Consider the following 22,852-nt stretch of genomic DNA (forward strand, 5'->3'; position numbering starts at 1 on the left):
ACAATGGCTAAAAAATATATAAAGCTTCTGTTTATATGGCAGAGACACGGGTTGTTTCCGACTATAGACTACTATAGACTACTATATACTACTATAGACTACTATAGACTACTATAGACTACTATATACTACTATAGACTACTATATACTACTATAGACTACTATATACTACTATAGACTACTATAGACTACTATATACTACTATAGACTACTATAGACTACTATAGGCTACTATAGACTACTATATACTACTATAGACTACTATATACTGCTATAGACTACTATATACTACTATAGACTACTATATACTACTATAGACTACTATAGACTACTATAGGCTACTATAGACTACTATATACTACTATAGACTACTATATACTGCTATAGACTACTATATACTACTATAGACTACTATATACTACTATAGACTACTATATACGACTATATACTACTATAGACTACTATATACTGCTATAGACTACTATATACTACTATAGACTACTATATACTACTATAGACTACTATAGACTACTATAGACTACTATAGACTACTATATATATAAATATTATGTTTATATGGCAGAGACACAGGAGGTTTCCGACTATAGACTACTACAGACTACTATAGACTACTACAGACTACTACAGACTACTATAGACTACTATAGACCACTATAGACTACTATATACTACTATAGACTACTATGGACTACTACATACTACTATAGACTACTATAGATTACTACAGACTACTATAGACTACTATGGACTACTACATACTACTATAGACTACTACACACTACTATAGATGTGTTGATGTCACAATGGCAAAAAATATATAAATATTCTGTTTATATGGCAGAGACAGAGGTTGTTTCCATGAAGTGGGGATCAGAGGTTGTTTCCATGAAGTGGGGATCAGAGGTTGTTTCCATAAAGTGGGGATCAGAGGTTGTTTCCATGAAGTGGGGATCAGAGGTTGTTTCCATAAAGTGGGGATCAGAGGTTGTTTCCATGAAGTGGGGATCAGAGGTTGTTTCCATGAAGTGGGGATCAGAGGTTGTTTCCATGAAGTGGGGATCAGAGGTTGTTTCCATGAAGTGGGGATCAGGGGTTGTTTCCATGAAGTGGGGATCAGGGGTTGTTTCCATGAAGTGGGGATCAGAGGTTGTTTCCATGAAGTGGGGATCAGAGGTTGTTTCCATGAAGTGGGGATCAGAGGTTGTTTCCATGAAGTGGGGATCAGAGGTTGTTTCCATGAAGTGGGGATCAGGGGTTGTTTCCATGAAGTGGGGATCAGGGGTTGTTTCCATGAAGTGGGGATCAGAGGTTGTTTCCATGAAGTGGGGATCAGAGGTTGTTTCCATGAAGTGGGGATCAGAGGTTGTTTCCATGAAGTGGGGATCAGAGGTTGTTTTCATGAAGTGGGGATCAGAGGTTGTTTCCATGAAGTGGGGATCAGGGGTTGTTTCCATGAAGTGGGGATCAGAGGTTGTTTCCATGAAGTGGGGATCAGAGGTTGTTTCCATGAAGTGGGGATCAGAGGTTGTTTCCATGAAGTGGGGATCAGAGGTTGTTTCCATGAAGTGGGGATCAGAGGTTGTTTTCATGAAGTGGGGATCAGAGGTTGTTTCCATGAAGTGGGGATCAGAGGTTGTTTCCATGAAGTGGGGATCTTTTGCATCCCTTTGATATTTGATGTAGAAATCTTTCACCAATATTGAATGTTAAAATCCCTTTAATATAGAACACATTGAAAATGTATTAAATCAGATAAATAAAGACTTTCTAACGTGAGTCAATGAAGCATTTTGTGTCCCTCTGTGACTTCTAGATAGACGGGCAAAGAAATGATTTAACATTTTTATATATATATTTGTTGTTGTAAAGCTTCAAGATTCAGTTGCACACGTTGCGCCTGTCACAAGGGCATTTCACGGCTGATTGAAGACTACATTGTCAACGCTGCTACTTCATTTGTCATTCAATAGGTACAAACTAGAGACATTTCTTTATTTAATTAACCTCCTGCGATGAGGAAACATGTTTTTGTCTTTTCTTAAATTGAACATGTGCACTTTATGAAAGCATTTAAATATCGATAAATAAATAATAATAATAAATAATAATAATTAATACAAATAAAAATGATCTGCCACGAGATAATGTAAAGGCACCGTACTGGTTGACGTTGGCAGGACCAACAGTATATTTGCCATCAGCTCAGAGGCATTGTTGCCTGTCGATTTGGTTCATCGACCTCTAGATGGCGGTATTTCTTTGAAAATGAAATCTCTTTCATTGTTGACCTGCGTGTGTCTCTCTCTCTCTCTCTCTCTCTCTCTGTCTCTCTCTCTCTCTCTCTCTCTCTCTCTCTCTCAATTCAATTTAACTGCTTTATTGGTATGGGAAACATATGTTAACATTGCCAAAGCAAGTGAAGTTGATAATAAACAATAAAAATTAACAGTAACATTACACTCACAGAAGTTCCAAAAGAATAAAGACATTTCAAATGTCATATTATGTCTATATACAGTGTTGTAATGATGTACAAATAGTTAAAGTACAAAAGGGAAAATAATAAATAAACATAAATATGGGTTGTATTTACAATGGTGTTTGTTCTTCACTGGTTGCCCTTTTCTTGTGGCAACAGGTCACAAATCTTGCTGCTGTGATGGCACACTGTGGTATTTCACCCAGTAGATCTGGGAGTTTATCAAAATTGGGTCTGTTTTTGAATTCTTTGTGGATCTGTGTAATCTGAGGGAAATATGTGTCTCTAATATTGTCATTCATTGGACAGGAGGTTAGGAAGTGCAGCTCAGTTTCCACGACTACTATAGACGACTATAGACTACTATAGACTACTATAGGCTACTATAGACTACTATAGACTACTATAGACTACTCCAGACTACTACAGAATACTATAGACTACTATAGACTACTATAGACTACTACAGACTAATACAGAATACTATAGGCTACTATAGACTACTACAGACTACTACAGAATACTATAGACTACTATAGACTACTATAGACTACTACAGACTACTGTAGACTACTATATACTACTATAGACTACTATAGACTACTACAGACTACTACAGAATACTACAGACTACTACAGAATACTACAGACTACTATAGGCTACTATAGACTACTATAGACTACTACAGGCTACTACAGACTACTATAGGCTACTATAGACTACTATAGACTAATATAATCTACTCCAGGCTACTACAGACTACTATAGGCTACAATAGACTACTATATACTACTATATACTACTACATACTACTATATACTAATATAGACTACTAATTACTACTATAGACTACCATAGACTACTATGATCCACTATAGACTACTATAGACTACTATATACTACTATAGACTACTACAGACTACTATAGACTACTTTAGACTACTATAGGCTACTATAGGCTACTATATACTACTACAGACTACTCTAGACTACTATATACTACTATAGACTACTATAGCATACTACAGACTACTACAGACTACTGTAGACCACTATAGACTACTCTATACTACTATAGACTACGACAGACTACGACAGACTACTATATACTACTACAGACAACTATAGGCAAAGTGAAAAACATATCTGACAGAAGTATAAAAGTGTGACCTAGCCAGTTACTATTCTCTATAGTCAATATCACACATCACTACTGTATAGAGTCCAGACATTACAGGACAACATCACTATTGTATAGAGTCTAGACAGGACAACACAACATCACTACTGTATAGAATCTAGACAGGACAACATCACTACTGTATAGAGTCTAGACAGGACAACATCACTACTGTATAGAGTCTAGACAGGACAACATCACTACTGTATAGAGTCTAGACAGGACAACATCACTAGAAAATAGTATTCATTTCTATACAATCAGACTGTTTGGCATAGCCTTGTGGCTTACACACACACACACACACACACACACACACACACACACACACACACACACACACACACACACACACACACACACACACACACACACACACACACACACACACACACACACACACACACACACACGCACACTGAGGCTTGGACAGAGACCAATAGTTGAACAGCCATAATCAGGGACCATGGAGACAGATTCTTCATTATGAAAGAATGGAGTCGTGGAATTTACCGGAATATATACCCCAGTTTGCCGGAGTGTGTGTGTGTGTGTGTTTGTGTGTGTGTTTCTGTGTGTGTGTGTGTGTGTTTGTGTGTTTGTGTGTGCATGTGCACGTGTGTGTGTCGGTATGAAATTTACTGGAATTTACCCCAGTATGTGGAGTATGTGTGTGTGTGTGTGTGTGTGTGTGTGTGTGTGCGTGCGTGCGTGTGTGTGTGTCTGTTTGCTGTTTGCATGTCACTCAGGCAACTGTATCAATCCAGACCAGCCAAATCCCCATCTTCTACAATCTAAAGCCTTATCCTATATTAGTTATATATATATATATATATTTATGACATTAAATAACACTTCTAAAACATGCAAGGTTAAATAATTAGTCAAAGGTTAATTCATTTTATAACTTATAATTAAAATATTGAGCGATATCGTTGGTATGCGTGGAACATGGGGTTAGAAATTAAATCATGTTCATTTCAACATTGATTAATCTGTAAAAAAAAAAAAAAAAAGAGGGTTCTATTGGCATCGCATATAATACTTTAACATACACACACACACACACACACACACACACACACACACACACACACACACACCCCCACACACACACACACACACACACACACACACACACACACACACACACACACACACACACACACACACACACACACACACACACACACACACACACACCGTATATATTAAAACGTTCACTTCGCAATTAATGTATTAATTAAAAATCTACAGAGAGGAGAAATTGTCAGAGGCTCTAGGTTTCTGGACTGGAACATGATCAAATCCCTTATTAACTAGATACAGCTATAGACCAATACAGCATTAAACTAACTAGGTACAGCTATAGACCAATACAGCATTAAACTAACTATATAACTAGATACAGCTATAGACCAATACAGCATTACACTAACTATATACAGCTATAGACCAATACAGCATTAAACTAACTATAGACCAATACAGCATTAAACTAACTATAGACCAATACAGCATTAAACTAACTATAGACCAATACAGCATTAAACTAACTATAGACCAATACAGCATTAAACTAACTATAGACCAATACAGCATTAAACTAACTAGATACAGCTATAGACCAATACAGCATTAAACTAACTAGATACAGCTATAGACCAATACAGCATTAAACTAACTAGATACAGCTATAGACCAATACAGCATTAAACTAACTATAGACCAATACAGCATTAAACTAACTATATAACTACATACAGCAATAGACCAATACAGCATTAAACTAACTATATAACTACATACAGCTATAGACCAATACAGCATTAAACTAACTATATAACTAGATACAGCTATAGACCAATACAGCATTAAACTAACTAGATACAGCTATAGACCAATACAGCATTAAACTAACTATATAACTAGATACAGCTATAGACCAATACAGCATTAAACTAACTAGATACAGCTATCGACCAATACAGCATTAAACTAACTAGATACAGCTATAGACCAATACAGCATTAAACTAACTATATAACTAGATACAGCTATAGACCAATACAGCATTAAACTAACTAGACACAGCTGTAGACCAATACAGCATTAAACTAACTATATACAGCTATAGACCAATACAGCATTAAACTAACTAGATACAGCTATAGACCAATACAGCATTAAACTAACTATATAACTAGATACAGCTATAGACCAATACAGCATTAAACTAACTATATAACTAGATACAGCTATAGACCAATACAGCATTAAACTAACTAGACACAGCTGTAGACCAATACAGCATTAAACTAACTATATACAGCTATAGACCAATACAGCATTAAACTAACTAGATACAGCTATAGACCAATACAGCATTAAACTAACTATATAACTAGATACAGCTATAGACCAATACAGCATTAAACTAACTATATAACTAGATACAGCTATAGACCAATACAACATTACACTAACTAGATACAGCTATAGACCAATACAGCATTAAACTAACTATATAACTAGATACAGCTATAGACCAATACAGCATTAAACTAACTAGATACAGCTATAGACCAATACAACATTACACTAACTATATACAGCTATAGACCAATACAGCATTAAACTAACTATATAACTACATACAGCTATAGACCAATACAGCATTAAACTAACTAGACACAGCTGTAGACCAATACAGCATTAAACTAACTAGATACAGCTATAGACCAATACAGCATTAAACTAACTAGATACAGCTATAGACCAATACAACATTACACTAACTAGATACAGCTATAGACCAATACAGCATTAAACTAACTATATAACTAGATACAGCTATAGACCAATACAACATTACACTAACTAGATACAGCTATAGACCAATACAGCATTAAACTAACTATATAAATAGATACAGCTATAGACCAATACAGCATTAAACTAACTATATACAGCTATAGACCAATACAGCATTAAACTAACTATATACAGCTATAGACCAATACAGCATTAAACTAACTATATACAGCTATAGACCAATACAGCATTAAACTAACTATATACAGCTATAGACCAATACAGCATTAAACTAACTATATACAGCTATAGACCAATACAGCATTAAACTAACTAGATACAGCTATAGACCAATACAGCATTAAACTAACTATAGACCAATACAGCATTAAACTAACTAGATAACTCTATACAGCTATAGACCAATACAGCATTAAACTAACTATAGACCAATACAGCATTAAACTAACTATAGACCAATACAGCATTAAACTAACTACAGACCAATACAGCATTACACTAACTATAGACCAATACAGCTATAGACCAATACAGCATTAAACTAACTGTAGACCAATACAGCATTAAACTAACTAGATACAGCTATCGACCAATACAGCATTAAACTAACTATATACAGCTATAGACCAATACAGCATTAAACTAACTATATAACTAGATACAGCTATAGACCAATACAGCATTAAACTAACTATAGACCAATACAGCATTAAACTAACTATAGACCAATACAGCATTAAACTAACTATAGACCAATACAGCATTAAACTAAATATATACAGCTATAGACCAATACAGCATTAAACTAACTATATACAGCTATAGACCAATACAGCATTAAACTAACTATATAACTAGATACAGCTATAGACCAATACAGCATTAAACTAACTATAGACCAATACAGCATTAAACTAACTATAGACCAATACAGCATTAAACTAAATATAGACCAATACAGCATTAAACTAAATATATACAGCTATAGACCAATACAGCATTAAACTAACTATATAGAGCTATAGACCAATACAGCATTAAACTAACTAGATACAGCTATAGACCAATACAGCATTAAACTAACTGTAGACCAATACAGCATTAAACTAACTAGATACAGCTATCGACCAATACAGCATTAAACTAACTATATACAGCTATAGACCAATACAGCATTAAACTAACTATATAACTAGATACAGCTATAGACCAATACAGCATTAAACTAACTAGATACAGCTATCGACCAATACAGCATTAAACTAACTAGATACAGCTATAGACCAATACAGCATTAAACTAACTATATACAGCTATAGACCAATACAGCATTACACTAACTAGATACAGCTATAGACCAATACAGCATTAAACTAACTATAGACCAATACAGCATTAAACTAGCTATATACCAATACAGCATTAAACTAACTATGTAACTCTATACAGCTATAGACCAATACAGCATTAAACTAACTAGATACAGCTATAGACCAATACAGCATTAAACTAACTATGTAACTCTATACAGCTGTAGACCAATACAGCATTAAACTAACTATGTAACTCTATACAGCTGTAGACCAATACAGCATTAAACTAACTATGTAACTCTATACAGCTGTAGACCAATACATTTTAACACTTTGACTGTCTGGTTCCACATTCACCTGCCTTTCTGACATAATTTATTACCCACAGTGCTTTGCTAAGCGACGATCTGGTTAAGTATCCATTTTATTGACCTTGCTCATCATCATCTTCACCGTTACCTCGGATACAGTATCACCTTAACAACAGCGATAGTTTACACTAATGTATCCATCCATCTCTCTCTTTGGCGAAGGGATGAAATGATGCACTTTAAGAGCGAGGGAGAGTGAGTGGCAATGGATAGATGTAGGGATATATAGAGATATCGACGGGTTTGGGGGATATGAGGGACGGATGGAGGGATAGAGGTATGGAGGAGTGGAGGGGGGGTATGAGGGATGGATGGAGGGATAGAGGTATGGAGGAGTGGGGGGGGTATGAGGGATGGATGGAGGGATAGATGAAGATATGGAGGAGAGGGGGTCTGGACGTCAGCGTGGACGGATGGAGGGACAGATGGATGATATGGAGGAGAGGTGGTACGGAGGTAGAAGTTTGTCTCTCCTCTTGCCCGCTCTAGTGTCTCCTATCTGGGTTAGGTAACGTGAAGTAGAGGCCCTGAGGTAGAAATCCTCCAGTCACACACCTTCACCATAAGGGCACGAGGTAAAGTGGGTCTGGAGGGTCTAGTTCAAGAGAAGCGGAGGAAGACAAGAGGGTTACAGAGGGGAGGAGAGGAGGAGGGAGGAAAGGGTAGACTCAAGGGTCTGTCCACAGACAGACAGGCAGGCAGACAGGCAGGCAGGCAGGCAGGCAGACAGACAGGAAGGCGGACAGACAGACAGACAGACAGACAGACAGACAGACAGACAGACAGACAGGCAGGCAGACAGGCAGGCAAACAGACAGACAGACAGACAGACAGACAGACAGACAGACAGACAGACAGACAGACACCATCGATGCCCCTTGTGCTTTGACGTTATAAATGTGAAAATTAAAAACACAGCGTAGCACAAATTAGACAGGTTATTATTGTCATGGCTAGAGGCGTGTTACAGACGTGTCACATTTACCGTGTTACCAGATGTCATGATGGCTAAAGGCTGTTGACACTCAACAACAACAACAAAAAATAGTTTGAAGCAAAAAGTGTCTCTGAGCTTTAGCAGGCTGAGGGCGAGATGGGGACCTGCTAATAATGGGGACTGAGGCCTAATAATAATGGGGACTGAGGCCTAATAATAATGGGGACTGAGGCCTAATAATAATGGGGACTGAGGCCTTATAATAATGGGGACTGAGGCCTAATAATAATGGGGACTGAGGCCTTATAATAATGGGGACTGAGGCCTAATAATAATGGGGACTGAGGCCTTATAATAATGGGGACTGAGGCCTAATAATAATGGGGACTGAGGCCTTATAATAATGGGGACTGAGGCCTTATAATAATGGGGACTGAGGCCTAATAATAATGGGGACTGAGGCCTAATAATAATGGGGACTGAGACCTAATAATAATGGGGACTGGGGCCTAATAATAATGGGGACTGAGGCCTAATAATAATGTGGACTGAGACCTTATAATAATGGGGACTGAGGCCTTATAATAATGGGGACTGAGGCCTTATAATAATGGGGACTGAGGCCTTATAATAATGAGGACTGATATCTAATAATAATGGGGACTGAGGCCTAATAATAATGGGGACTGAGGCCTAATAATAATGGGGACTGAGGCCTTATAATAATGGGGACTGAGGCCTAATAATAATGGGGACTGAGGCCTTATAATAATGGGGACTGAGGCCTAATAATAATGGGGACTGAGGCCTAATAATAATGGGGACTGAGGCCTTATAATAATGGGGACTGAGACCTTATAATAATGGGGACTGAGGCCTTATAATAATGGGGACTGAGGCCTTATAATAATGGGGACTGAGGCCTTATAATAATGGGGACTGAGGCCTTATAATAATGAGGACTGATATCTAATAATAATGGGGACTGAGGCCTAATAATAATGGGGACTGAGATCTAATAATAATGGGGACTGAGGCCTAATAATAATGGGGACTGAGGCCTAATAATAATGGGGACTGAGGCCTGATAATAATGTTATATCCTCCCTAATAATGGGATAATGACATAAGGAGGGGTGGCTTGATGTTCCCAAGGGAACGTTCTCTGGGGGACCTTAGTCTAGTTGCCAGGGCGTCACTGAGGACCATGTTAGAACAACGCCAGGAACGTTGTAGAACGTTCTCAGAACTGTCATTTTACTAGTCATTAGGACGTTGCGTGATGGTCGTTAGGACGTCACAAAATGGCCACCTATAGCGATAATGATTTTGTGTCAACGGTCCCCTGGAAGTTTTGTCTAGTCCCCAAATACCGTTTCAGGACGTTGTGTCATGGTATCCAAAAGGGAAACATAAAAAAGACAGTGAATCTAACAGTATTGCACAATTCAAGGTGATCGTATTTACCCACTTCATCATATAATAATGTAATAATTATTACATTATGCGCAAACACATTATTACATTATTGACAATATATTACATTATCACAATATATAGCATTGTTGCAATTTGTTACATTATCATAATATATTACATTATCACAATTATTACAATATCACAATTATTACATTATCATAATATATTACATTATCACAATTATTACAATATCACAATTATTACATTATCATAATATATTACATTTTCACAATTCATTACATTATCGACCATTTGTTACATTATCATAATATATCACATCATCACAATTTATTACATTATTCACGATTTATTACATTATCATAATATATCACATTATTGCCAATATATTACATTATCATAGTACATTACATTATCACAATTTGTTACATTATCTTACTATATTACATTATCACAATTTATTACATTATTGTAATTTATCACATTATTAATGCGTAGATTATTAGCTACCGTTACATTATCCACATGTTAATACATTACCAGGGTTTATTACATTACAAATGCAAACTTTATTACATTATTAGCAACTATAAAAATGATTAGCATGTATTACTTTATCAATATTTAATACATTATCCGTGTTTAATACATTAACCATGTTTATTACATTATCAGAGTTCATTACATTGCCAGTGTTTATTAAATTATAAATTACATTATTAGCAACTATAAAAAATTATTAGCATGTATTACTTTATCAATGTTTAATACATTATCAGAGTTCATTACATTACCGGTGTTTATTAAATTATAAATGCAAACTTTATTACATTATTAGCATGTGTTACTTCATCAATTGCTACACACCTCAAGAGATTTGCTTGAAGAGATTTCTGTGAAAGAGCAATGTCATGTTTCTGTATTCAAAACTGTTCTCATTTCTCTCCTTCTTTATTGAATAGAAAAGGTGAGAGAAGTGAAGGACCTCTGCTACCTTTCCCTCGTTCCCCCTCTTTTGGTGTCCCTCCCTCCCTCCCTCCCTCCCTTCCTTCCTTCCTTCCTTCCTTCCTTCCTTCCTTCCTTCCTTCCTTCCTTCCTTCCTTCCTCCTCTTGGTCTGGTGGATCCCTTGTTTTTCATCTTTTTATTTGAAGGAGAAAAGGCCTATTTCTTCGTTCTTGATCTCCACTCGGTGTGTGTGTGTGTGTGTGTGTGTGTGTGTGTGTTTGTCCTTTGCAGACTCCTCTGTTTTCCTGGTCTGCTTTGATCCTGACACACAACCTTCACTGTGTGTGTGTGTGTGTGTGTGTGTGTGTGTGTGTGTGTGTGTGTGTGTGTGTGTGTGTGTGTGTGTGTGTGTGTGTGTGTGTGAGTGTGTCCTGAACAGCCTCTTCAGTTTTTCTTGGCCTCTTTGATCATCACTTCAGAGGGCCAAGGCACCAACGTGGCCTTTTTGTGTGTGTGTGTGTCGGTGTCCTTGCAAGCACCAAGTAGATTTGTCCTTTCATCCAAGGTATGAGCTCTTCTAATCTACTGTACACACACACACACACACACACACACACACACACACACACACACACACACACACACACACACACCGACCCTCCATTCTGGGGAAACAGTATTTTAGACCAAAGTTCTTTTCTCATCTCGTTCTTACTGGATTAGGCTGCATCCCAAACGACACCCTATTCCCTATATAGTGCACTACTTTAGACCAGGGCTGGCACCCTATTCCCTATATAGTGCACTACTATAGACCAGGGCTGGCACCCTATTCCCTATATAGTGCACTACTTTAGACCAGGGCTGGCACCCTATTCCCTATATAGTGCACTACTTTAGACCAGGGCTGGCACACTATTCCCTATATAGTGCATTACTTTTGACCAGGGCTGGCACCCTATTCCCTATATAGTGCAATACATTAGACCAGGGCTGGCACCCTATTCCCTATATAGTGCACTACTTTTGACCAGCGTCCATGGGGCTTGCAGTGCACTACATAGGGAATAGGGTGCCATTTGGAACACAAATTTAGTCTGTGTTTAATCCAAACCATTTTATCCCAATCTCACTGTTCCACTGTATAAAGAGAGTGAGGATTAAATGCTGTTTCCTTCTCCTCCTCCTCCTCCTCCTCCTCCTTCTCCTCCTCCTCCTCCTCCTCCTCCTCCTCCTCTTTTGTTCTCCTGTTCTCTGGTTTCATCCATCCATCACTCCCTCCTTGCTTCAATTACTCTATCCTACTGTGTGTTCCTCTCCTCTTTTCATTCTTAAATGTAGACAAAGGTATTGCTGTAACGCGGTGGGTGATTCTGTGACGCTCGTCGTTGGAATGAGGTGAGTGTTCGTCATTATATTTATTAAACAGAGAACACTAAACTGCTACCTGACTTAGCCACACTCCCCGTGTGCCCCCCCCCCCCCCCCCCCCCAATACATTTTTGGGGCTGCCTCTCGTCGCAGCCGCGCTGCCGTGCTGCCTCATCATACCTCCACCGCTCAGCTTTAGCTGCCTCCAGCTCCGCCCCAGCCTGTGCCCAGGGTCCCTTGCCGTCCAAAATCTCCTCCAGGAGTCTTGCGATTTCGGCCGCTGCCCCTTACCACGCTGCTTGGTCCTTGGTTGGTGGGTGATTCTGTAACGCTCGTCGTTGAGGACCAAAGCGCAGCGTGTTTATTATATTTATTACACCGAGAACACTAAACAAAATAACAAAGGAGAAACGAAACGAAACAGTTCTTCTGTAAGGCGACATACACATAACAGAAAATAAACACCCACGAAATACAAGTGGGAAAAGGCTACCTAAGTGTGATTCTCAATCGGTGACAACTAACGACACCTGCCTTCTGATTGAGAACCATACCAGGCCAAAACGCAAAACACAACATAGAAAAAGGAACATAGACAGACCCGCCCAACTCACGCCCTGACCATACTAAAACGAAGACATAACAAAAGAACTAAGGTCAGAACGTGACAATTGCATGGGATAGGGACACACACACACACACACACACACACACACACACACACACACACACACACACACACACACACACACACACACACACACACACACACAGACACACACATACACACACACACCCTCCTCCTACACCACACACACACACAGACACATCCACACACACACACAGACACATCCACAGACACACGCACACACACACACACACACACAAACAAACAAACAAACAAACACACACACTCAGTAGTTCACCTAGCAGCAGTTAATGGCTATAGTGTTTTATCTTGGTTTCACAGTAAAACATAAAACAACCTCCTATTACAATCAGCTGTGTGTGTGTGTGTGTGTGTGTGTGTGTGTGTGTGTGTGTGTGTGTGTGTGTGTGTGTGTGTGTGTGTGTGTGTGTGTGTGTGTGTGTGTGTGTGTGTGTGTGTGTGTGTGTGTGTGTGTGTGTGTGTGTGTGTGTGTGTGTGTGACAGCAACAACATCCCATTACAATCAGCTGTTAACTATTCTGGCCCTTATTGATTGCTGTAATGATGCAATGCTATTAATGAAGACATTTCTCTGCAGCCTGGTGACCTCAGTGCAATATATTGTTTCACCTAAATGACCCCCTTCCTCAGTAGTAAAAAATAAATTCAAAAATATTTTTAAAAACACTATATAAAATGTAAATGACCTCTCTCTTCCTGATCCTCCCAACAATCTCTTCACCTTCTTTCTCTTTTTAATGTTTGCCACTCTCTCTCTCTTTCCATCCTCCCCCCACTCTCTCTCTCTTTCCACCCACCCCCCCACTCTCTCTGTCTTTCCATCCTCCCCCCACTCTCTCTCTCTCTTTCCATCCTCCCCCCACTCTCTCTCTCTCTTTCCATCCTCCCCCCACTCTCTCTCTCTCTCTCTCTCTCTCTCTCTCTCTCCCTCCCCTCTCTATCTCTCTCCCTTGATAACCTACTGTCAGTTTTCCAAAACAGCCGCACAAAGAGCGGTGTGTGACTCGTTTCCCATTGGCCCCTTGCCGCCGGAGCTCGCTTGACTGGCCGCTCACGCAGGGGAGGCAAGAGAAAGAGATACGGTTTAACCGTCCCGTTAAGACATCCAGTGCCCTGTTTTCCAAAAGCATTTTAAGGCTATATTCATCGACAAAAAAAAACTTCATAGGAGCGTCGTTAAATACGCGAGCTGTTCCCAAAACCATCGTTATTGACATTGCACTTGAATACGCTCGTAATGATGTAACGCCTGCGTCAGACCACTTGTGGCACAGCTAAGTGGAACAGCTATCTTTTCTTTTATGCCCTCTCTCTCTCTCTCTCTCTTGACATTTTATACACAGATATCCGCTAAACAAAGACTTTAATGGTTCATCCATCTCTTTGTGACCGCCGATAACTTCAGAAAAAAAGTTTAATATAAAAACAACAACGTCTTTGCAAACGATACAATCTAGCGACGTATAATGGATGCTTGAAATGAAAAGACGGCATTAAAATATAAACAGTAGGCTTATAGGCCCATTTCAATCATATTGCGATATATTTAATGGTCAATCAATTTAGTTATATTTTAATACTTGTAGTCTACTATCTGTAGCTTGTCTCAATATAGGTATTGATGTGTATGTAGTCTAATGTGCGCAATTATGTGCCAAATTGGTAGTGTAGTAAATTTTATTTCTGTAAGCATTAGAACAACCCACCTCAATATTTGCAGCCATAGGTGGTGGTAACAGGAGCTGAAATAATTGTCATTTTTTAGGGTATGATTTGAATGGTGAAAGCTGCCTGATAATTATAGTTCTTTAGGGTATGATTTGAATGGAGAAAGCTGCCTGATGGGTATCATTCTTTAGGGTATGATTTGAATGGAGAAAGCTGCCTGATAATTATAGTTATTTAGGGTATGATTTGAATGGAGAAAGCTGCCTGATAATTATCATTCTTTAGGGTATGATTTGAATGGAGAAAGCTGCCTGATAATTATAGTTCTTTAGGGTATGATTTGAATGGTGAAAGCTGTTTGATTGTAATTATACGGTACTGACACCTGCTCCAACAGTTGCCTTTAGCTATCATTCTCTGTGCGTGGTGATTTGAGAAACGTATGTTACATCTTCAGCCATTGTTGGAAAGATGCGTATTAAAACATTCGTAAGTCTAAATGTCATCACTACCGGGGGAAAAATAAAACTGGGCCCAGAGCTCCGGTACATTGTGAGAAAGTTGATCCGTGTTTGCGCGTCGCGCATGAGAAAACTGTCAGTTAGCCTATAGCCCCGCCTCTATGACTAGAAATTGAGATGTGTCTTTCGGAGCGCCATTGAAATACCTCGATCTCACCAGTAGTCTCTTTTGATTGGTGCGGAGAGCTGTCAATCATAATAAATGAGCAGAGGGCTGGCACAAAGATCAGAAGGGAGAAACGATTCGCTCACCGACAGGACCGATAGATCACATACTGTCTGTTCTCCAACTAGAGGGAGCGCGTAGGAAACCGAGAGAGAAGAACAAGTGAAAGAAAGAAAGAATAAAGAGGGAGAGGAGAGCGAGAGAAGAATAAGCGCTCGTGGGAGTGAGGGGAAAAAAGTTAAAGTGACCATGACTACCACCATGCCAGTCTCTGCATCCCCTCCTGTCCTCTCACCCGGCCCAGGAGAACCTTCCTCTGGGGGAATAATCTGCTCCGATCCGTTTTACACCCCCACAACCACCAGCCCTCATCAAGACTCCCCATCCCTGCGGCTCACCACCACGGGACTCCTCAACCCCTTCCTATCGGGCTCAGGAGTCCCATCCTGCGGCTTGGGATTCAACAACACCCCGGTGTCTGGAGATCGAGTCATTTCCACCACCACTGCGACCACAACCAGTGAGTGCAGAATGGTGGATGTACACGGAATAAAAGTTGCATCTTTCAGCGTCGGAGGACAGGACGAGTTGATTTGTCTACCCCAAGTTTTCGATCTCTTCCTAAAACACCTAGTCGGCGGGCTTCATACCGTTTACACCAAGCTGAAACGCCTGGATATATGTCCGGTTGTGTGTACGGTGGAGCAGGTACGTGTCCTGCGAGGACTTGGCGCTATTCAACCGGGAGTAAACCGCTGTAAACTCATCTCCAGGCGAGACTTCGAGGCGCTCTACAATGACTGCACCAATGCAAGGTTGGTTGAAATATATTTTATCTTTTGACTTTTCTTTTTGACATTCTTCCATTGTCTGTTTGTAAAAAAACATTCGTAAATGTCATGCGACCATTGCGATCAATATCAATAGGCTATTACAGCATGTGGTTGTCTATGGGCAATATATGTAGGCCTAAACGTATTCCTATCCTATTTACGGTGAATGATCAATAAGACAGTTTTCACTTCGTGAAATGTGGGTCCCATACAATATCAGATTCCCCTCCTCTCTCTCTCTCTCTCTCTCTCTCTCTCTCTCTCTCTTTCTCTCTATCTCTTTCTCTCTATCTCCCTCTCCCTCTCTCTCTCTCTCTGTTCTCTCTCTCTCTGTTCTCTCTCTCTCTCTCTATCTCCCTCTCTCTCTCTCTCTCTCTCTCTCTCTCTCTTTCTCTCTCCCTGTCTCTCTCTCTCTCTGTCTCTCTCTCTCTCTCTCTCTATATATATATCTCTCGCTCTCTCTCTTTCTCTCTCTTTCTCTCTTTCTCTCTCTCTCTTTTCTCTCTCTGCAAAACTTCAGTTCATGAAATAGGCAGTAGACTATAATTAGTTTTGTTCGAAGCTCGAACGTGCAACCAAATTCACAAAGAAAAATAGTTTTAGGTATGTAACTGTCGTTGACAGCAAGTCCAATATGAGGTAGATCGGTTCTATGTGCGCTATTTCTTTGATTACCCTACTTTTCGTATTTGTGTCTTTTTTAATTTTCGGGTTTTGTATACTAGCTGAAAATACACAATTTTTGTTGATGGAAAATACACTATAAGTATGTGGACACCCCTTCAAATGAGTCTATTTGGCTATTTCAACCATACCTGTTGCTGACAGGTGTATAAAATCAATATTTTGGTATTTGTTTCATTACTCCATTGTTGACATATTCCCGAAATGTTTAGCATGTCAGCCATCACGTTTTTAAGACATGTAACTTTCAATGTTTTTATTTTACCTTTATTGCAAGTCAGTTAAGAACAAGTTCTTATTTTCAATGACGGCTTAGGAACAGTGGGTTAACTGCCTTGTTCAGGGGCAGAACGACAGACCTTGTCAGCTCGGGGATTCGAACTTGCAACCTTTCGGTTACTAGTCCAACGCTCTAACCCTGCCGCCCCTGAACAGAAATCTGGCTATATGATGCATTTTCCCAATCAGTCACTTCTCATATAAACCAACACACAGCACAGCAGAGTCTGATATTTCTGAAATCTGAGCATCAAATTTTGATACACACCACACCTTTGTTCGGTGTCCAGTATGAAGTTTAAAGTTCCGTGAGCCAATGCTAACTAGCGTAACACTACTAGATACTGATAGACGTCCAGTCATTGCGCTAACGATAGTTAGCTACTGCGCTAGCCAGTGTTGTGTTCAAGACCACTTAAAGCGAGACCAATTCAAGACAAAGACCAGAGCAAATAGAGTCCGAGTCAAGACCAAGACCGGAGGGGAGGTGAGACCGAGTCAAGAACAAGACCGGAGAGGAGGTGAGACGAAGTCAAGAACAAGACCGGAGACCGGAGGGGAGGTGAGACGCAGTCAAGACCGGAGACCGGAGGGGAGGTGAGACTGAGTCAAGAACAAGACCGGAGACCGGAGGGGAGGTGAGACGCAGTCAAGACCAGAGACCGGAGGGGAGGTGAGACGCAGTCAAGACCAGAGACCGGTGTGGAGGTGAGACGGAGTCAAGACCAGAGACCGGAGGGGAGGTGAGACCGAGTTAAGAACAAGACCGGAGAGGAGGTGAGACGGAGTCAAGACCGGAGACCGGAGGGGAGGTGAGACGGAGTCAAGACCAAGACCGGAGGGGAGGTGAGACCGAGTTAAGAACAAGACCAGAGAGGAGGTGAGATGGAGTCAAAACCGGAGACCGGAAGGGAGGTGAGACAGAGTCAAGACCAGAGACCGGAGTGGAGGTGAGACGAAGTCAAGACCAGAGACCGGAGGGGAGGTGAGACCGAGTTAAGAACAAGACCGGAGAGGAGGTGAGACGGAGTCAAGACCGGAGACCGGAGGGGAGGTGAGACAGAGTCAAGACCAAGACTGGAGGGGAGGTGAGACGGAGTCAAGACCGGAGACCGGAGGGGAGGTGAGACCGAGTCAAGACCGGAGACCGGAGGGGAGGTGAGACCGAGTCAAGACCGGAGACCGGAGAGGAGGTGAGACGGAGTCAAGACCGGAGACCAGAAAAATGGGAGTCTAATTCAAGACCATGATTGTAGTTTTGTCAAATGACCACCATAATAAGAGTGGAAAATGTCCAGTATTTCTGTGTTCATGTCTTCAGACGTTCCGATTAGTGAAGAAATGCTCCTGTACAGAACAATGGTCCTTCTACACCTTCATAGAAGGGCTAAGGATTTATAAAATAACGATTGACATGTTTTATTGAACCTTTATTTAACTAGGCAAGTCAGTTAAGAACAAATTCTATTTTACAATGGCGGTCTACCCCGGCCAAACCCAGACGACGCTGGGCCAATTGGTTGCCGCGCTATGGGACTCCCAATTACGGCCAGATGTGATACAGCCTGGATTTGAACCAAGGACTGTAGTGACGCCGCTTGCACTGAGATACAGTGCCTTAGACCACTGCAGATCCGCTCAAGCTCTGCCAGGTTGGATGGGGAGCGTTGCTGCACAGCTATTTTCAAGTCTCTCAAGAGATGTTCGAACAGGTTCAAGTCACTCAATGACATTCAGAGACTTCTCCAGAAGCCACTCCTGCAATGTCTTGGATGTGTGTGTTGTTTAGGGTCGTTGTCCTGTTGGAAGGTGAACCAGTCTGAGGTCCTGAGTGCTCTGAAGCAGGTTTTCATCAAGGATCTCTCTTCATCTTTCCCTCTATCCTGACTAGACTCCCAGTCCCTGCCGCTGATGAAGCTCCCCAGAGCATGATGCTGCCACCACCATGCTTCACCATAGGGATGGTGCCAGGTTTCCTCCAGACGTGATGCTTGGCATTCAGGCCAAAGAGTTCAATCTTATCAGACCAGAGAATCTTGTTTCTCATATTCTGAGAGTCCTTTAGCTGTCTTTCTGGAAGACTCCAAGTGGGCAATCATGCGCCTTTTACTGAGGAGTGGCTTCCATCTGGCCACTCTACCATAAAGGCCTGATTGGTGGAGTGCTGCAGAGATGGTTGTCCTTCTGGAAGGTTTTTCCATCTCCACAGAGGAACTCTGGAGCTCTGTCAGAGTGACCATCGGGTTCTTGGTCACCTCCCTGACCAAGGCCCTTCTCCCCCAATTGCGCAGTTTGGCTGGGCGGCCAGCTCTAGGAAGAGTCTTGGTGGTTTCAAACGTCTTCCATTTAAGAATGAGCAGGTAGAGCAGCTAGCCTAGTGGTTAGAGCAGGTAGCCCAGTGGTTAGGTGGTTAGAGCAGGTAGCCTCATGGTTAGAGCAGCTAGCCTAGTGGTTAGAGCAGGTAGCCTGCTTGGTTAGAGCAGGTAGCCTAGTGGTTAGAGCAGGTAGCCTAGTGGTTAGAGCAGGTAGCCTAGTGGTTAGAGCAGGTAGCCTCGTGGTTAGAGCAGGGAACCTCGTGGTTAGAGCAGGTAGCCCAGTGGTTAGAGCAGGTAGCCTCATGGTTAGAGCAGCTAGCCTAGTGGTTAGAGCAGGTAGCCTGCTTGGTTAGAGCAGGTAGCCTAGTGGTTAGAGCAGGTAACCTCGTGGTTAGAGCAGGTAGCCTAGTGGTTGGAGCAGGTAGCCTAGTGGTTAGAGCAGGTAGCCTAGTGGTTAGAGCAGGTAGCCTAGTGGTTAGAGCAGGTAGCCTCGTGGTTAGAGCAGGTAACCTCGTGGTTAGAGCAGGTAGCCTAGTGGTTAGAGCAGGTAGCCTAGTGGTTAGAGCAGGTAGCCTAGTGGTTAGAGCAGGTAGCCTCGTGGTTAAAGCAGGTAACCTTGTGGTTAGAGCAGGTAGCCTAGTGGTTACAGCAGGTAACCTCGTGGTTAGAGCAGGTAGCCTAGTGGTTAGAGCAGGTAGCCTAGTGGTTAGAGCAGGTAGCCTCGTGTTTAGAGCAGGTAACCTCGTGGTTAGAGCAGGTAGCCTAGTGGTTAGAGCAGGTAGCCTAGTGGTTAGAGCAGGTAGCCTAGTGGTTAGAGCAGGTAGCCTCGTGGTTAGAGCAGGTAATCTCGTGGTTAGAGCAGGTAGCCTAGTGGTTAGATTAGGTAGCCTAGTGGTTAGAGCAGGTAGCCTAGTGGTTAGAGACAGGTAGCCGAGTGGTTAGAGCAGGTAGCCGAGTGGTTAGAGCAGGTAGCCTAGTGGTTAGAGCAGGTAGCCTAGTGGTTAGAGCAGGTAGCCTCGTGGTTAGAGCAGGTAATCTCGTGGTTAGAGCAGGTAGCCTAGTGGTTAGATTAGGTAGCCTAGTGGTTAGAGCAGGTAGCCTAGTGGTTAGAGACAGGTAGCCTAGTGGTTAGAGCAGGTAGCCTAGTGGTTAGAGCAGGTAGCCTAGTGGTTAGAGCAGGTAGCCTCGTGGTTAGAGCAGGTAACCTCGTGGTTAGAGCAGGTAACCTCGTGGTTAGAGCAGGTAATCTCGTGGTTAGAGCAGGTAATCTCGTGGTTAGAGCAGGTAGCCTCGTGGATAGAGCAGGTACCCTAGTGGTTAGAGCAGGTAGCCTAGTGGTTAGAGCAGGTGGCCTAGTGGTTAGAGCAGGTAGCCTAGTGGTTAGAGCAGCTAGCCTAGTGGTTAGAGGCAGGTAGCCTAGTGGTTAGAGCAGGTAGCCTAGTGGTTAGAGCAGGTAGCCTAGTGGTTAGAGCAGCTAGCCTAGTGGTTAGAGCAGGTAGCCTAGTGGTTAGAGACAGGTAGCCTAGTGGTTAGAGCAGGTAGCCTAGTGGTTAGAGCAGGTAGCCTAGTGGTTAGATTAGGTAGCCTAGTGGTTAGAGCAGGTAGCCTAGTGGTTAGAGCAGGTAGCCTAGTGGTTAGAGCAGGTAACCTCGTGGTTAGAGCAGGTAGCCTAGTGGTTAGAGCAGGTAGCCTAGTGGTTAGATTAGGTAGCCTAGTGGTTAGAGACAGGTAGCCTCGTGGTTAGAGCAGGTAACCTCGTGGTTAGAGCAGGTAGCCTAGTGGTTAGAGCAGGTAGCCTAGTGGTTAGAGCAGGTAGCCTCGTGGTTAGAGCAGGTAGCCTCGTGGTTAGAGCAGGTAACCTCGTGGTTAGAGCAGGTAGCCTAGTGGTTAGAGCAGGTAGCCTACTGGTTAGAGCAGGTAGCCTAGTGGTTAGAGCAGGTAACCTTGTGGTTAGAGCAGGTAGCCTAGTGGTTAGAGCAGGTAGCCTAGTGGTTAGAGCAGGTAGCCTAGTGGTTAGAGCAGGTAGCCTAGTGGTTAGAGCAGGTAGCCTCGTGGTTAGAGCAGGTAGCCTAGTGGTTAGAGCAGGTAGCCTAGTGGTTAGAGCAGGTATTCTCGTGGTTAGAGCAGGTAGCCTAGTGGTTAGATTAGGTAGCCTAGTGGTTAGAGCAGGTAATCTCGTGGTTAGAGCAGGTAGCCTAGTGGTTAGATTAGGTAGCCTAGTGGTTAGAGCAGGTAGCCTAGTGGTTAGAGCAGGTAGCCTAGTGGTTAGAGCAGGTAGCCTAGTGGTTAGAGACAGGTAGCCTAGTGGTTAGAGCAGGTAGCCTAGTGGTTAGAGCAGGTAGCCTCGTGGTTAGAGCAGGTAGCCTAGTGGTTAGAGCAGGTAGCCTCGTGGTTAGAGCAGGTAATCTCGTGGTTAGAGCAGGTAGCCTAGTGGTTAGATTAGGTAGCCTAGTGGTTAGATTAGGTAGCCTAGTGGTTAGAGCAGGTAGCCTAGTTGTTAGAGACAGGTAGCCTAGTGGTTAGAGCAGGTAGCCTAGTGGTTAGAGCAGGTAGCCTCGTGGTTAGAGCAGGTAGCCTAGTGGTTAGAGCAGGTAGCCTCGTGGTTAGAGCAGGTAATCTTGGGGTTAGAGCAGGTAGCCTAGTGGTTAGATTAGGTAGCCTAGTGGTTAGAGCAGGTAGCCTAGTGGTTAGAGACAGGTAGCCTAGTGGTTAGAGCAGGTAGCCTAGTGGTTAGAGCAGGTAGCCTCGTGGTTAGAGCAGGTAGCCTCGTGGTTAGAGCAGGTAACCTTGTGGTTAGAGCAGGTAACGTCGTGGTTAGAGCAGGT

At 42.0% G+C, this 22,852-nt stretch overlaps 1 protein-coding gene across 1 annotated transcript in view; it reads left to right on the plus strand.

Moving 5' to 3' along the window:
• The first annotated feature begins 16,006 nt into the window (after nucleotides 1–16,006).
• LOC139415800 (dachshund homolog 2-like) overlaps nucleotides 16,007–22,852 on the plus strand; it is a 62,533-nt gene continuing 55,687 nt past the window's right edge. The window contains exon 1 of the mRNA XM_071163898.1: nucleotides 16,007–16,731. Coding sequence (XP_071019999.1) covers nucleotides 16,166–16,731 — 566 coding nt within the window. The 5' untranslated portion in view covers nucleotides 16,007–16,165. The remainder of the gene's footprint in view (nucleotides 16,732–22,852) is intronic.

This window comes from Oncorhynchus clarkii, chromosome 9, assembly GCF_045791955.1.
Source record: "Oncorhynchus clarkii lewisi isolate Uvic-CL-2024 chromosome 9, UVic_Ocla_1.0, whole genome shotgun sequence".
NCBI classification, from domain to species: Eukaryota; Metazoa; Chordata; class Actinopteri; order Salmoniformes; family Salmonidae; genus Oncorhynchus; species Oncorhynchus clarkii.